The sequence below is a fragment of the Eublepharis macularius genome, chromosome 1, assembly GCF_028583425.1.
Source record: "Eublepharis macularius isolate TG4126 chromosome 1, MPM_Emac_v1.0, whole genome shotgun sequence".
Classification (NCBI taxonomy): Eukaryota; Metazoa; Chordata; class Lepidosauria; order Squamata; family Eublepharidae; genus Eublepharis; species Eublepharis macularius.
The window spans coordinates 166,206,040-166,224,496 of NC_072790.1; the positions used below are offsets into that span (position 1 = coordinate 166,206,040).

The 18,457-nt window shown below is 39.6% G+C and overlaps 1 protein-coding gene across 10 annotated transcripts in view; it reads left to right on the plus strand.

The window, feature by feature from the left end:
- LTBP1 (latent transforming growth factor beta binding protein 1) overlaps positions 1-18,457 on the plus strand; it is a 416,097-nt gene that overhangs the window by 239,550 nt on the left and 158,090 nt on the right. For 2 of the 10 annotated variants that reach the window (XM_054976903.1, XM_054976966.1), the window contains 4 exons: positions 1,377-1,610; positions 6,328-6,350; positions 11,837-11,939; positions 14,260-14,355. In XM_054976903.1, the coding sequence (XP_054832878.1) occupies positions 1,377-1,610; positions 6,328-6,350; positions 11,837-11,939; positions 14,260-14,355 (456 nt within the window). Of the gene's footprint in view, positions 1-1,376; positions 1,611-6,327; positions 6,351-11,836; positions 11,940-14,256; positions 14,356-18,457 lie in introns of all 10 variants that reach the window. The other 8 variants (XM_054976947.1, XM_054976956.1, XM_054976893.1 and 5 more) reach the window with 7 other exon arrangements.

Below are 18,457 nucleotides of genomic sequence, written 5' to 3' on the forward strand. Positions count from 1 at the left end.
TGAACCTGCCCCGGTTCGTGAACCAGTTCATTTGGTTCGTGAAAACATCACATCTAGGTCAGCAAATCGTCACTTCCGGGTCAGCAGAAGGTCACTTCCAGGCAAGCAGAAGGCCACTTCCAGGTTAGCAGAAGGTCTGCAGGAAGCCCACCCCTTTTTGCCTAGGAAACTGATTGATCAGCGCCAGGCTATCTGCAGTGACGAACCAAAAATTGAACCAAACGAACCACCTAAAGTTTGTGGCAGTTTGTCAGAAATGGGCTCTGAAAAATTGCCAGTTTGCTATCCACGGACCGGCCCAGTTCGTCACGAACTTTGGTTCATGTTTTGGTTTGTGCCCATCTCTATAGGAGAGTATGAAAAGAGCTGCCAGAAGCACTCTCCTCATGGAATAGATCTTTCCACCCTGCCCTTCTGTTTTGCATCCCTCGCTCTATTCAAAAGCTGCTCTTGAGGTCTGGAGGACCCTTGGAAACAGTATGGGATGCAGGGTTGGGGTTGTAGCTCAAGTGAAAAATCTGCACAAATGACAGAAACCGCCCCCCCTCCTTTCCCTTTGCATATGCCTTCCACTTGTGCAAGTGCATGTTTGGATTTAATGCATAGATCCAAACCATGTATTCAGTTCCAGATTGTAAGAGAAAAATGGATCACTTTGTTCAGTCCTATATATGTTGGATTTTATGAGTATGTGCCTGATTCAGACGTTGTGTCCACTAAACAGCTGTCTTGAAGGTGGAACAGCTGTCTTGAAGGTGGAACACAAACAGGAAGGTACAATGTTGCTCCTGTACTATGTACAGGGACAATATTACAGTGTGTATTACCCAATCTGAACTTGTGGGAGGCATTTAGGAGGGTTGTTTAATAAGAACTTATTAAGATCCGTATATGTTCTCTTGAAAGACAAAAAAGATAAAACAGAATTGGTGGACTAGATCTGGTCTTACTTATCTGATACTACTCCTTTACTCCATGGAATCTGCATCACTAGTGAATTCTTATGTTTTGTACTACAGTAAGAACAGCCAAATCCACATGAAAACTAGTACCATTAGACTTTTAAAAATGTGCTGTTTCATTTTGATTCTGAAAACCAACATTACTATTGTAACATTTAAGAACCTGGTTGAAGTGGGTTACTCTGAAGTAAAAGCTTTTTCTATAGACAATGAATTAAATATTTTAAATAAATTGTACTATATAGCATTCCCACATGTTCTGTGATTTTGGTTAACTACAGACAAGAAAATTGTTAAAAATGTTTTTGATGTTAGAATTTATATATGAGAGATTTTCTTCATTATATTTTCCAATGTGTCAAAAATATTGCTCTGTTAGACTCTTAAAGGAATGTTTTCCCATCTCAAATCTAGCTGCTTTTAAGGAAATCTGCCCTGGTGGAATGGGCTATACCGTTTCTGGCTCTCACAGAAACAAGCTATACCATCACCCTGCAGTTAGAGTTCAGCCACCTGTCATTGGCAAGACCCAGATTACTCAACATGTTGCTAAAGGTACTTCTCCTCCACCTCTCCCAGCAAAGGAAGAGCCAGTGGAGGCACTGACCATCTCACAGAAAAGTGAGCCCGAGGTGGCTGTGCGAGAAGGTGAGAGTGGACAGGGATTTCATGTTGTAGTTTAGTGTATCTATATATCTGTGCATGTATTTCCCCCGCTGTGGTCCTCCTTACTGTGTAAAGTTAGTGTATGAAACATGAGATATTTGAAGGTTTGCTCAAGAAGTACTTGATTGTGTCATATATCATAGGAACGGGTTTCAAGTTCAAGTACATGGGTTTTGTTTGTTGTGTAGAGAACCCTGCCCTTAGGGCAAGGAATGTACCAGATGACCAGCTCCCTGCAAGAATCTCTTCTGTCGTTCATATGTTTACCTCAGAGTAAGTTTAATTTGGTACTGTTTTTATGTTTCATACAGAAACAGAATCCTATTGGATAAAATCCTGTTAAATATTGAGACTTTTAAATATGACAAAAACCATTCACCATCTCAGTTCTTACATGAAACATTGCTAAATGTTGGTTTCATAGTTTTATGTCTCACTTTGCATGATTTCTGCAAATGCCTCTAAAATTAGCAGCTTCAAAATGTCCTGTTTTAACATGCTTAGCATCCATGCAAAAGCAAAAAAAATCAGAAGGCTTGCCGCATGTGCAAACATAAATGCATTGCCAACACGCTATTGGTGAACAGAGCATAGGCAGGTATAATACTGATGGCTGTGTGGAGTGTTGTGATTCTGTTTTTTTTTAATGTTTTCATAGTAGAGCAGCCTGTATGCACTCACATGTTGGGACAATAGTTGTGGAGTGGGGTTCAAAGGAGTCTAATAGAAAACATAATCACAAACAATTTGATCCTTGGAATATCAAATCCATGGGACTGCTTTCAAAACTTCCTTACTATTCCACAAGCCATTTTTATGCAGATTTGGAATTTCATGCCTGAAGGTGACAGGTTTGATTTTGAAGAGTTGAGATAAACTTCTGAGTTAGGATGATACATTCTAAGGTTCAGTTGTATTTCAAAATGTGAGTTATTTTCATAAGTAGAGCTTTATCTGTTATCTTTCTCTTTAAGTCTCAAATTTATCCAAATATGATAGCATAAAGGGGCTTGGGGAACTTCTTTTATGACTGCACAAGAGTACATAGCTTAGTCTTGCTGAAATTGGCAATGACTTTTCCATGCATACCTTCTTTGTGTTTTATTTGGTTCACAGTCTAGAAGTGAGTTACTCCAGTCTAAGCCCATTGAAATCAATGAGATTAGATTTGTGTAACTCCATTTAGGATTTCACTGTAAATAATCAAAAAGAGTCCAGTAGCACCTTTAAGACTAACCAATTTTATTGTAGCATAAGCTTTCGAGAATCACAGTTCTCTTCGTCAGATGCATGGAGGGCAAAAAGAAACTGGTCAGATATAGAGGAGGAGAGGGGAGGGCGGAGTAGATGCAAACAGCTCCTTCTGATATGGAGATCAGTTCGCTTCATGCATCTGACGAAGAGAACTGTGATTCTCGAAAGCTTATGCTATAATAAAATTGGTTAGTCTTAAAGGTGCTACTGGACTCTTTTTGATTTTGCTACTACAGACTAACACGGCTAACTCCTCTGGAACTGTAAATAATCTGTTTCATTTTGAGCTAAAACACTATGCTCAGATTCTAAATTAACTACAACTGCCCACGTTTATTTTCAAATCAGCAGAAAGATATTTTTTTTAAGGATTAGAATATAACACATTCATAAATAGATATAGGCCAAATATCTATTGAATGTCTTGCTTAAATGTTTCTCTGAGTGACATTTTTAAGACACAAAACTAGAACAGGTTGGAAAAAAGTGGATCCTGGATCTAGTGTTGGGCATTTTCACATGACATCTTAGTCAGCACCAATTACAACTGGCTTCATGATCAAGCGATAGTTTAATTGTTCTGTCCTGTGGTTAGATCAATTTTTAGTTCCTAATTAAATGTATTGAAAGGATATCTCATTGCCAGGGAGGCAAGGCGACAAAACACACCAGACAACCATGATGGAGTTGAAAGAGGCCACAACTTTATTGATTTACAGCTTGCGGAGCATTGGTGCTGCACAGGGCACAGATCTGAGCATCAGCTGACCTACCTGCTTGCGGATGACCCCACGCCCCCTCAGACCCCAGATGAGAAGGGGGAACCATGGGATGACAATGGGATACCATGTGGGTGTACACCCCTTTGTGGATCCCCTGCTACCTGAGAGTGAGGTGAACCTGACAGCCCCTGAGCTGGGTATGCATCTCTCATGCCTCGCTCTCCAGACCCCTTATGGGGATCCCCAAAATAGAGAAACTGAGCTCACGGGCCCTGTTCCCCCGCCAAATAGATCTGTGCCCAATGCCCAAACCACTTACTCTACTCCAAAGTTGTGATGAAAGGGAGAGCTGGGTGGGATGCCGGCCATGAAGCAAATACCAAGGGGTGAGGCGAGCTTCCCCTAACAAGGGCTAGCAACATACCTGAGAGGAGACCATGCCTCCCAGGCCTGTAGCCCTTCTCCCCCCCCCCCCCCCACTGCTGGCCAACACTAATTGGCTGGCCTCAGCTTAGCTCCAAGATGACATGGACTGCCCTGCAGAGGCTGCTGGGAGCCTCACCATCCTTCAAATATGGCAGTTGCCGTAGGTTCCCGCTCTTCCCCCCCATGCAGCCTGCAACCAAGTCCCCCAGATAAGCCCCAGTGGGACGGTGTTTGTGAGCTAAAAATCAATTTGTCATGTGATGGGCCATCAACTCATTGGTTGCATTATTCAGTTTAATGCACACTAAAGTTATCCCATGACCAGAAATGGTATTTGGTCATATGATGGCCCCCAGTGCAGGGAGCAGCTTCTTATATGAAGATCTACTGTAGATGTTCCTTGTACATTTTGCCTGAACTTTTACAGTCTGGGCAAGAAAAAAAGATGCATCTAAGAATGTTCTGCAATTTAGAACTATTTTCAGAGATCATTGTGGATCACAGGTAGCCAAGGATTATTGCTGCAAACCCTACTGAAAACTTTGATCTGGATGTCAGAAGCTGCGTTTGTCCCATCGGTAGTAGAGAGCACATTTACTGGAATCAAGAAGACATTTAAAACATGAAAGGCATTTAAGTGGTTTATTAAAAAATGAAAGAAAAACAAATTTTGCTGTATATACCCAAGCCAATAAATACCTGAGCTACTTAGATGAGAAATAGTCCTTGCGTTATGGGATAACAGATTACTCAGAAAAGCAGGGAGAAAAACGGCGTGCAAATATATAAATAAATAGATCAGTAGATTTTGCAGGACCTTAGCAAAAAAACTTCCTCTGCTCTCTTGTCTGAAATACCCCAGGATTGGGGTCACCATGAGTCAGTTGTGACTTGATGGCACCTTTTTCTTCTTCAGCAAACAATTAGATGAAGGAAAAGGAATTTTTGAACAACTTTTCCTGAATCATACAGTTTGAAAGCTTGCAATAGTGCAAACCATTTTTGGTTCAATAAAAATAGTTCTACAGCTACGTATTTCTAATTCAAGACACATTGGTATGCTGTTCCTTGGCCATGCTCTCTAACTCATTTCAAATTTTTGAAAGTTTGGATAGGTTCCTATAAACTCTCAGCCCAATAGCACTTGCAAATACAGGTCTTTCTCATCTAGCCTTTCCCCCAGCAGTCCTTAATTTGATGCTAGGACTGCAGGTTGCTCATGGACAAAATGCTGTGAGGCACAGAGGGACTGTAGTGAAAAGGGAAGAATAGGATGAAATCATCTCTCTTTTTTGCCAGCAGAGTTTCTACTGGTACAAGAGGTTTCACTGGGAAAGAAAGAAATGAGGAGTAGTTTCGTGCAATCCTCCATCCTTACTACAACCTTCTATGCTCTATGGTACAAGACTGCAGCAATTCCTAGCAGCAGGGTTTTGGAAGTCTCAAGGCACTGCTGAGGGAAGGAAAAGGCAGGAAATGTCCACGAGTGTGTTCCAGTTGCAGTGTATAGGATCCCACTATTTATTATGAAGAATGTTAACAAAAATTTTAAAAATTCCTGCCAAGAAAATTATGCTAGAATATTTTAACTGCAGGGAAGCTGAAGCGAAGCATGAGCTCATAGTTCTGTACAATTGTATTGTTTCAAGAAAAATATGTTAATTATTCAAGTTCAGATAGTCTCACTGCAATCAGTCATCCACAGTGAATTTATACTAGTTGAAAGTTTTGGTATTGAGCTCAGGTGACTGGGGCCCAAAATCGGGAGTTTCGCCTTTTTGACTATTCTTTCTTCCCCCTCTTTCTTCTTTATTTCTTAAGTATGCAAAAAATCAGTATTCTGCAAGTTAAATAACAAAAATTATTCCCAAATTCAGAGCTCTATAATTTTGCAGTTAGTGGTGTGTTTCCAGCAGCATTGACCTCCAGTGGGAAAGGCAATTTTGATTTTGTACTATTTTCACAAAAGTTTAAGTCCATGAATTTATTACTGGTTGCCTGTATTGTGCATTTCAGTACATCAAGCCTTATTCAACCTAGCTAGCTGGACTATTCTGATTGCAACCTAACTAGGCGGACTATTCTGTTCGAATGTGAACCTGCATGTGAGCTGAACTCTAGGCTTCTGCTTTGAAATCAGATTGAAACAGAAAGTTGTTTTTAAATTTTAATTCCCTAGTTTAATGTCATAGGGACAGTGTGCACAAATTATTTTAGAATGCAAAAAAAGCCTGACTTTTTTTTGTATACTTCTCTTTTTACACTAGTTAATTCCTTTTCTTTCTTTCTGGTTTTAGTGGGAACTGCAGCCCCAGAGCAGGTAAAATAAAAACTGCATACAATTTTTCATATTTATAAAAAGACAATGACTTGAGATCTTCATGAAATTATGGAAAGACATTAGTTACTCGTTGAGGCTATAGTAATTTAAACTCACTGGTTAATATACATATTGGTGAGTATATTTGGATATTTAATCTTTTTCCATATATAAAAAAATAAGTATAAAAGATAATGTCTTCACTGTTTGGAGCCCCCAATTAGAGCAGTCCCATTCAGCACAGTTCTGCAGCAGATGTATAACTAAATTCAGTAGCAAAAAAAATCACATAACTACAATATTAAGACTTCATATTAGGACACGAATGACAACCAAAACACTAGGGAGATACAATGTTCATTGGTTCCCATCCTCTCAGTGGCCATTGTTTCTTAAAAGCCCTATAAATAATTTATTAATTGGAAAATACACTTAAAATTCTTAAAAGCCAAACGATGTTTGAAAAAATATGCAATTTTATTTTTACAAGGGCTTTTCATTCATGTAATGAGGCAAGGTTAAAATTCCTCATTGGCTACTAATAATAAAAGTTCAGTTTTGCATTTCTTATCATTTGGCATTTAAATTCATAAGATTATAAGACACACACACATCCATCACACTGGATAAGAATAAGAGTCCCTCTAGACCAGCATCATGGAGCCTACCAGATGCTTCAGGGGAATACACAACTGGGGCATAGTCAGTTGCCCTTCCTCATGGTTTATCTTCCAGCTCCTGCTATTCAAAGGCATACATCCTTACTACATGGAAGGTCCATTTAGCTGTCATGGCTGTCACTATATCTTGTGGAAGCAAGTTCTATACATTCTAAGTGCATTTTTTTGTCTGTGCTCTATCTAAAGCTAACCAGTATCACTGAGCTAACCTCCTTATTGTCGTATTAGGTCTGAGAAAGAGAAAATTCTCTGTTGAGTTTATCTAAACCCTTCTTGACTTTGTGAATATCTGTCATATGACTTTCCCTTTAAGAAGAAAAAAGCATCCCTGGGGGGGGGGCGCTTTCTAAAATTCTTTTTGACATAGCATGACCAGAAATATATTAATTTATTCCCATCAGTGGATATAAAGCTTTTAAATACCTTTTTAAAAATAATCCTAACATGGAATTTGCCTGTTTCATTGCCACTGCATAATGGTTTTGGTGTGACTCCAATTTTCCTAACCTAGTGTCTTGATTCTACTCTTCACAAGAGTTTTACTACTCTGTAGTTGGGTAATGCTAAGGTCTAGTGCAAGTGAAACAAGCCCAATCTTGTAATTTTGGCTAGGAGATGAGGAGCATGCTGGAGACTCATCCTCCTTTTTTCCCTCTCCTATCCTCTTGTACACAAATTCCTGTCTCCTTTTTTTAAAGTTAACCTTGGTACATTGTCTGTTCCCGTGCTACTACTAGGATTTGCAAACCAGCTTTTAAATCCCATTGCACATTTTAATTTGGAGCTAATGATGAGTAACATTGCTGCAGGTGTAATTCTGCTCTTAAAAGGCAACAAATAATAGAGATCACATGCATAAAAGGGGAAGGGGAAGGATCATTGCTTACTTCTAATATCCTAATTGTTGAAAGGAAATTAAAAGCGTTATGTCTGAACTACCCTCAGATGAAAAACGTTGCCATGTGCTACAAATTCTGTCAGTTATTTTTATCAGCTTTCTTTTCCACACTATTCACTACTGTATTTTTATTTAAGAAAATTTATATCCTGCCTTTCTGTCCTCATGAGGGCCACCAAGATGGCAAACAAAACATACGTGCAAATTATAAAACTATTAAAACTAACCAAAACACAATTAAAACAGTTTAAACCAGAGCTTAAAAACATACAAAGACAAAAACCCAACAATTAGAACATTTTAAATAATTAAAATATTGGTCATAAAAGAGGGATCACTGAGGACATACCAGAGAAACAAAAAAGTCTTCACCTGCTCACAGAACATGGAAACAGAAGGGTACAGATTAATCTTCCTGGGGAGAGGGGCCATTTCCACACACGTTGAATAATGCACTTTCAATGCACTTTAGCAGTCCTTTAGAAGTGGATTTTGTGTTCCACACATGAAAACCCAGTTCTGAATGATCATTAAAGATCACTGAAAGTGCATTATCCAATGCGTGTGGAAGCAACCAGGGGTCCACAGGTTCTATACTGTATCTATGGATGCTTCCACACACATTGGATAATGCACTTTCAATGCTCTTTAGTGATCATTTGGAACTGGGTTTTTGTGTGTGGAACACAAAATCCACTTCTAAAGGATAAATAAAGTGCATTGAAAGTGCATTATTCAACGTGTGTGGAAACGGCCTATATCTGGTTTTGACTCCTTGTTCACAACACCTCAAATCTTTCTTACGTGGCTTTGAAACACAGAGGTACTTCATATACTGATCAGCATCCACTCAAGCATTTGCACATGCTCAGTGAGGTTTTTTCTTTTGAGCAGCATAGCTCTATGTGATAATCACAAATTGCTGGTGAATTCCTCTCCATTTTAAAAAGTCTGTTATGCCATAGTAGGCTGTAGCCAGTTCTCAGAAGTTCAGAGTCCTCTTTGGAACACAGAATTACTTGAAACATTTTATTCTGGCCACTGTAAAATAGAACATGAAAAATAAACAATGTAGATTTAAACCCATTCTTTCATTTCCTATTTAAACTGCAAATTGGTCTTTAAAACTATGTAAATCTAAATACATTCAATAGGATATTTTTAAGCAAGTCATTATGCTAGTAGTGTATTTAAATATGTTAAGGTGTTTTATAGAGACACAACCTATGAATTGTTCTACCAGAGAGCCATGATTTTTCCCCCACCTGCCCCCATACTAGTACAAGCAGCCCAATTGTCCAAAAACAGTAGGCATATCTGAGAGCTGCATGTTTTATAGCACATGAGTTGTGCTGCTACTTCTGGCACTGCACTCTTCCTATTTTCTTGGAACTAGTCAGACAGTAACAAAACTTCCTGGCATGGAGCTGGGTAGAGCAGCAGAAATAGTGTTATAATTAGTGGATTATAGTCTTATGATCTGTGGGTTTTGCAGTCTCTTGCTCCTAGGTATGCTTGATGTATGTTTGATCTTGGTTGTCTGCACTAGTATATGGGGAGAGAGGGGTAACTTCAACAAGGATCATGTCTTGGGTAAAGACAAAGGCCTAGGTAACAAGTTCAACTCAAAGAAAAGTATTTTAAGCAATTTTGTTTATCTATTTCATCTTTAAATATTTTGAATATCTTTTAAATATTACTCAGTGGCATTCACAAAAATATATAATATATGGACAAACTGGCACAAGCGGTCCAATTATCCGCTATTAAAGAATTCATTCAGCGTTTTCCATGGTTTTAAAAAGAAAATTAGATTACTAGAACAGTAAAATAAATTATAACTTTCAATAGGAAACATTTTGCTTTAGTAGGAGGCATACTTTCTTGATTAAATTGGACTTTTAGCCAACCATATACCATAAACCAATGTTTAACCAATCCAGTTAAACTATGGATTTAGGTTCAGTGTTCATGCAAGGATTTTAATAGATAAAGCCAACATAATATGCTGCAATCTGGAAGGAATACCAGGGTAAGACCTCAGACTCTGGGTTCCTCAGGAATGGAGGCAAGTGTAGCTTCAATCTATATTATTTCTGAGTTCACCACTTTATTTTTTTATCATATAAATGGAAGACTGCCAATCATTCCTGTGAAATAAAAATATATACAGCTTTTCTTATCCCTGAGTCTCAAAATCTGCAATAGGAGAAGGGGCACACTTCCTAAATCCAGAGATTGTTGTATATATTTACTACCACAGTTGAAAAGATGCTAATCCCTGCAGACTGAAGAATCATATGATCAGCAGCTGTATTGCATATTACAGTTAAAACAAACTAAATAGAAGCAGTTTTCATTTCATTTCCCATTTTAAAAGAGGCATATAGAGCAGCATATCAAATCCTTGTGGCAAAAAGCATAATGCGCACTCTTTTACTACTATCTTATTCTCTTTGCACGAGCCCCCAGCCTTAGCTGGCATCATTTTTTGTTCCCACATTAACTTGCCTCCCGACAACCTGTACGCAAAGGGCACCCCGTGTAGTGTTCTGATTAACAATAAAGAACGTACAACGGATTATGTCTACACGACCACCAAAACCTTAATGCGCACCAGGTAACAACTCAAAACTTTCCACAATTTATATACAGAATATCATAACCTTAAAGTGCCAGATGCTTATATAGTCAAAAAATCAGGCAAGAGTCCCACATTCTTTCAGTCTGTATAGAAGCTTCCTCTTCTTGTCCCACAGTGGTCTCCTCGGGTATGTATTGGAGACTACCTCCCTGATGGGAGGGTCCACAGTTGGACTGCCGAACTCGCCATGGAATAGCAACCACCAGACGCTCAACAGGGCAGCTAAACTCCTGTTTCGTGATCTTTATCAAGAGCGTGGGCAAGCAGCAATCATGCCTATCAAGACAATCAGATGTACAGCACATACAGTTATAGAATACAGTACTCGCAGTTGCAAACGCTGAATGAACAAAAGTAACTTACAATTCCAGAGTTATGCCTTTCCTCCTCTCAACCCAAGTGGGAATCAATTATCAAGTTTGTAGTGAGAGTGGACACATCAGTATAAATAACACACCCACTTTAAGCAATCACAATCTGTGACGGCTGCTGTTTTCCTTTCCAAATAATTCCAAAAATCCAGGCAATTCCTTCTTACTGTCACCTCCCATCAGTGCCATTGCAGCTACCCTTCTTTGGCTGTACCGCCTTTTCTGCCCATTATGAGGAGAGATGACAGATAAATTTCTATTGCACACCTTGCTCATATACTTATTAGGCTCACTTTACTTACTAAATTAACTCTGAGATTTTTCTGATCAAACCATTTGCAATTCCCAGACTTCAGTTTGGGTTCCCTTGCTGTCAATCCTGCACAGTTAAAAATCAGTTTCATAGTTTTAAGAGAGTTACTTCACAGAATTGTGAAGAATCGCAACCAGAGGGAAAATTCAGAATGTTTAAGACCCAATAACTGAAATGTGCTTAAAGTAAGATTTGTGCTGGATTGCACCCATCATGTATAGTTCTAGTTAATGACAGTGCTATGGACCTTGTCTATAAAAGATTTTCTGGTTTTCCTGCATCCAAGTGCATTTAAATGTGCAAAGGTAATCCCTTCTGAATTACAGATATACATGTGTGTGACCATATGTGTTATATAGTCTATTTAGAAGGTATTTCTTTACAAAATAAATTGCTATAAAATACATTGATCACTTGGGCTGCTGCTGAATGGAAAGAACAAAAGTGCAACAATGCTAAACTGCACTTATTATATGTAATAACTGTGGAAGCAACCATTTTTCAAGGCAACCCTCCTTCCTCCATAATTTAGGGGAATTTACATTAAAATCACATAATTAATTTTTAACCGTTCTTTTAGGAATTAGTTTCACTTGATGACCAAGAAAAACCTATAATACAGCCTGGCCAACCTCAGCTTTCTCCTGGGATTTCAACTATTAACCTGCATCCACAGTTTCCAGGTAGCTCTTTTTGACTCCTCCTTTAGTGGATGAGAAATCTTGCAAAACAAAAAAAAGAATAATTAAAAAAATCACATGCTGTCTATATTCTTTTCCATTTTAGTTTTTTCTTCTATTATGAAGTTCTAGATTTAAAAGGAATGGTTTCATCCAGCAAAATTTTATTCCTTTGAATGACTCTTGCATGAATTAGTCTGGCTGAATTCAACCATAGTAATTGATCACAAGGCTCCTTGTAAATGCCATGAAGCCTCATGCATATATAAAACTTGGTATCTTCTAATCATGGTTAGGAGATTAGGAACGTGCCATGTATTTTTGAACTTTCTTTCATTTACCTTATCCAAATTAATTCTGGTTAGCATTAACTGTGGTTGAGTTTTATATCTGCAGCAGTGCTAATCATGTTTATCACTAACCATGATTAGTTTTTAAACCAGGGTTTGAAATCACAGCTAGAATTTGGATTGCAAACTTCATTTATTGAATTTTCTTTGAGATCCCATAGATCCCTCTGGTTAGCTTTGATTTAAAACTGGTTTGCAAACCATGGTTAATGCTGGTGGAAATGTAATCTGTGCCATAGTAACACCAACCAGAGAAGGAGAAAGGGGTTTTGCTAAGCAAAGGGAGGAAAGGGGACACATGCTCCTATGAACATTGTTACTTTTTACCACCACATTGGCTAAGAGTGAATCTGCGCCTGGCTTAAGCAGGGAAAGATCTGTAAAACTATTATCATCTAATAAAAACACAGCACAGTGTAGCATACCATTCTCTACTTAACCTAACAGTAACATAAAGTATTAGCAGTTAACCTTGCAACAAGCGTCATGGTCACCACCATGCAAAATAAGTATTCCTCTGCTTCTTTCATTCTGACTTTACTCTTTGGAGTTTCTAGTAGACCAGGCAGTAGGGATGTTATATATAATGATGGCCAAATCACATAATTACTCTTTCATATCCTGCAAATTCTGATGATTCTTTTCATATTATTTGTGAAATTCTTATAAATATTTTATCTTGTATGTAGCATAGAAAAGCACCTTCCTGGATACTTACTATAGGAGCTGTTATGTATTGTGTGTGTTTAGTGAGTAAGTGTTTGGGGAGAATTTTATTATATATATAGACCATCTTTCAGGAAAAAAGATTGTGGTATACATGACAAACTGTTAAGAACTATTAATCAGTGGACTCAATGGAGGTTGTGCAGCAGCTGTGCCTGGTTGATTATGCTCATATCCTGTATGTAGCAAGAAGGGAGGCAGTGTTTGGGTGAATGTTGGTAAAGAAGCAGATTGAAATGAAATGGTGAATGACTTGTAAGTCCTTATGGCATGTTTGCAAAATGTTACTTATTTAGGCTCCTAAATATGAAGACGGAAGAATGATCAAAACTGTATCAAAGTGCTTTTAGACATCATGACAAATTAGTACAAATAGTTTGTTGCCATGCTCCCCTGCTCCCCTTGCTCATTTCTTAGTGTGCTGAACTACATGCAAAGTAGAGTTTGTTCAAGTACCAACTTGCCATAATGTCCAAATGCAGGCACCTCAAAGAATTACTTTACACATTCCAGAATTCTTAACCCTGGTTTAATCTCAGTTTATAGGTAGAAAATAAGCTCTAATTTGTGGAGGCTTCTGTTCTCAGGTATCATTGCAAATTGGAACAACATCATCAACACAGGAAGTTTGTAATCAAACTCTGTGAGAGGTGAGAGAGGTGCATGCAAGCATAGCAGCAAACTGTGTTTGTGCCCAACCTCAGATTGCAGCTTGTTATGATGTCTGGACACAAACCTAAATCCCAGTTTTACATGAACATCCAGTAATGCTTAGCTTTCAAAGATGAACTATTATATATGCTTCATTGGCTTTATACTGTACAAGACTTGTTCCACAGATTTGTAACATAGTGATAGAAAGCTTAAATTGTTGATAAATATTCAGAATCAAGATAGATTCTTAGTGCTGCTCCACATATTATGCTTTTATCAGGTATATATTATAAACATGCTCCAAACCTGGTAAGACATATGAAGCAACAACACATCTTTTTATATTAGCATGTTTATAATACATATATGCTGTGGGGTGGCCACGGATATGAGCAACAACGGTAAGATGTGCAGTTGCTTCAGAATGATAGCTTTAGCAAGTACATAGTGAAGATCTGTAACATACACCTGCTCAAAGCATAATGTGAAACAATCCTGTTTTCCATTGGTGATTAATTCAGTAGCCTATGTATGTGTTTTAAAATATACCTTCCATTTGTGTGAATAGTGTTCTTTCTTCTTTCACACAGTAGTAGTTGAAAAAACCTCTCCTCCTATGCCTGTTGAAGTTGGCCCAGATATTTCTACTTCAAGTGCTAGTCAAGTAATAGCACCAACTCAGGTTACAGGTATGATGCATGTTTTCCGTGTAAGAATTACTAGAGATACAAATGAATACATGTGGCAAACAAAATGAATGCTATTAGAGCATCAAATAGGAGGGGTGGAGTAACAGGAAACATCGAGCCTAAAAAGTTCAATTTAGGAAGGCAGAATGATGTTAAGCGGTTTGTTTTCAACCAGTCCGGATGCATGATCAAGATGCAGAGTGTAATTCTCTAATTTTGTGTGTATAAAATGCCCAGTGGTGTCAAACTGACAAATTGCATCCAATTCTTTCTGCATTGACTGTTCTTGATCTGTAAACCATTTAAAGTCAATGTATGGGTTTGTTCATATACTGTGGCTCAGATGCATTTTTCTATATGCATGTCCAGGCAGCTTACATGCCCACTTTACACTCAAGCACAGGTCTGCATTCATGATTTATGCTAATATACCCACCAAAACAGCTACTTTACTGCCAAAAAGCAGTTGCTTTGTGGAATATATTAGTATGAATTATGTGTTCCAACACATGCCTGAATGTGGCAGATCTGTACCTTTCGTACGCATATGAGAAACTGGACATGTTACTATAAATAATACATAAAGGCTTATCTCTTTACACACAGATTTTTTAAAAAACTCCACCAAGGCCTGTACTTACTCCATAGTAAGTTCTTGAACACTGATTTATAAAGGGGACTAAATAGATTTTCCAGAAGTAATTGATTTGAACATTATCTTGACCAATAATGTCCAATTTTGGAAGTTTGGTTTGTAGGCATTGCTATAGAGTTTTAAATGCAGTTTTTATCAAATTAATGTGTGCAATCCCATTACAATCTCTATGGTCTGTGTGGACATATTGAGGAGCTTTCTTTTCAGCTGTAGAATTTCTATCCTCCAAAGGTCCATTAATGCCCAAACATCTTCCAGAACTAAGACCTTCTCATTTGGGTACCTCACAGTGCAGAGTTACCCCAGTCTAAGCGTGTTGAGATAATGGGCTTAGACTGAAAGACCACCTCTCCCTGTGCATCAGTTTTATTCATCATCCCAGTGTCTCCTCACTTCCTTTTCAATAGGAAGTTTCACATGGTGGCTACCTATTCCAGGGCTTTCTTGGTGGTTTTCCCAATCCTTTTGAAAGAGCTACCATTGGAGGTAAGACATATCTCATCTCTAGCAGTTTTTAGCAGAGTTTTTAAGGCAGTTTTGTTTCAAAGCATGTTCTGATAATTTTATTTTGAGGAATCATTTGGATATTTTATATTTGTCAAATGAGCTGACACTAGTAGTTGTGGTTTTGGGGTTTATTGTCTGTACCTGAGCCCTGTGGCACAGAGCGGTAAGCTGCAGTACTGCAGCCCAAGCTTTGCTCATGACTTGAGTTCGATCCTGGCGGAAGCTGGGTTCAAATAGCCGGCTTCAGGTTGACTCAGCCTTCCATCCTTCCGAGGTTGGGAAAATGAGTACCCAGTTTCCCGGGGGTAAAGTGTAGATGACTGGGGAAGGCAACGGCAAACCACCCCATCAAAAGTCTGCCAAGAAAACATCGTGATGCAATGTCCCCCCATGGGTCAGTAATGACTCGGTGCTTGCACTGGGGACTACCTTTACCTTTTTTAATGCCCATTATATACTACATTGAGCCCACTGTGATGGACTCAGCTTCAGATGCTGAGACTGCCAGACAGTAAGAGTATGATTGATATGCCCCCCCCATGTGGCTAGCCTGAAATGACAGTTGGTGATGGAATGTTGAGGGGGCTGACAGTTGGAGAGTAAACTGCAGAGTGAAAGGGAGTTGGAGTCTGGCTTTTGACCAGAGAGGGTCAGCCAGGGAACCCTCTGTGTGAGGAAGTAATGTTTGTTTGTTTGTTTTAATTGCTTACAATAACTAACAATAAAAAGGGACGGAAGGGGGGCAGAGGGAAGGAAAGAAAAAACAACACCATATAACAACACTACACTACAAATAATGATTTCCCTTCATACTGCCATTATTTAGTATTAAAACTTTGTAAAATACTGATGGAATGGTTGACCTTGCAAAATACAAATTACAATCCAAATGAAATCTTCCTCCCCCCCCCCCGGGCCTCGGACGCATTTCTCTCTGAACAGCTGCAACCGCCGTGCTCGTTCCTTCCTCCCCTCCCCCTTCAGACTTCGAGTCCTTTTCTTCTTGCTTGGCCTCTTGCTGAAATTCTTGGTTTTTGCCCTCAAAGTCCCTTAGCTGATCTTCTGATATTATCTTGTAAGCTTGATCTTTGTAACTAAACCAGATACCTTCCGGAAATAGCCATTTATACTTTATTCCACGTTCCCTCAGAAGAGCTGCAAACCTTTTATACTTAAATCTTCTTTTCCGAACTAAAAATGGAACGTCCTTCAGTATCTTGACCTTGTTCCCCAAAAAGTCCAGATCCGCATTGTATGAGTTATATAGGATAGTGTCCCGGATCCTCTTAGATGAAAAATCAATGATGATCTCGCGAGGCAGCTGACGCTTCGTTGCATATTTTGGAGAAGCCTGACGGACCTCCAAAATGGCGCTTTTTACCTCTTCTTTCGTTGCCCTCGCGGGTGTCGCCAATAATTCCGAGGCAAGATCCTTTAAATCCTCATTTTCCTCCTCTTCCACGTTCTGGAGGCGCAAAATTGTCTGTGTTCGTTCCACTTGTAGCCCGATCAGCTGGTTCTCCACCAGCTTTAATTCTTTGTTCGTTGCCCTCACGAGTGACGCATTTTCCCGAGCAGATTTCTCTGCCCCCCCCGCTACTTCCTTAATGGTTTTCACTTCGCTCTCAATTAAGCCCACCCTTTGATCCGTTTCGTTTAACTTGTCAACAGAGGGCTTTATGGCTTCAATAACCAACCTCTTCAATAAGTCCTCGAGAGACTCTCCTTTTCCCTGCAGGGCAGCCGAGATTGACTTGCCCAAAGCGGGACTCTGCTTTTTCGTCGCCATTTTAGGGGGGGGAGACCGCCGACCAAGTTCTGAAACTCAGTGAGGGGGAAGAAACCCGAGCCTTCTTAGCTTCAGATCCCACCAATCCTTCACGTACGCTTGTAATAACAGAAGGGATTCGCTTACTTACAGGCTTTCGCCTAGTTCTGCTCTTTGCCGTTTTCCATGGCCCGGCAGCACTCGAGGTGCCGCGCACGTCTGCCGGCCTCCATAGGAGCAAACGGGCAATTTACCCCCTGCATCAGTTTCAGGGGGCTCTTCCCGCAGTGCTCTGGACCCTGCCTCCCTCACTGGGAGTCCTGGGGGCTAATCTTCGCAGATCAGCCGCCCGGTCAGGCTGCTCAGGCGCTTCCTCCCGGACCTGCGGAGAGGAGCGTCTAACATGGCCGAGAAAACGAAACCGAATCAGGAAGTAATGTTTGTGAAGCACTTTTAGTCCTTGGACTAAAGTGGGAAAAACCAGCACTAACTCCTGCTTAGACTTAAAAGATCTGGGAATTATAGTGGGCCAAGGAAGTGGGTAGAAAGGAGTCTCCCCTTCAGCGCCAGGAACAGGGTTATAGCTCATAACTATAACACCTGCCCAGTATCTAGTAAGGATTTGACTCAGTAGAGCACCCTTAAGTCTGGAGAGGAGGGAATGTTGTGCTGTGTCTGTGCTTTAAAAGTAGAGCATTTGTAAAGCAGTGTCAACCTCTGAAAGAAGCCAGCAACCTAGTGTTATACCAAGTGTTTTGTGCCTCACACCAGTGAAGTTTCTGTACAAAAACCTTTGTTACTTCAGTTCAAACATCTGCCTACCTGCCTTCTGACTTTACCTACTGTAAATAAACCTTCTGTTACATTTTGAACCTCCCCATGCCTTGTGTGCCACTTTCTACTAAAGGGAAGCGCTACCCCCTGATCTGTCCCCTACTAAGACTTGGCTGGGTAACCATACTACTTTTTTGTTACTGAAGGATGGGTCAAGAAAAAAAGTTGAAGCTTAACATCAACCACGGTACCAGAGGCTTCCCAGCCCAGTATACAGCTTCGTAGGCTTAGAGAGAAGAAGTTTTACCTCAGGGTAGGGGAAGATCAGCACAAGCCTGAGTTGGACGTGGGTTTGTGACACCACACTTATGGAAAAGGTGGCTTAGATATATTTGAAA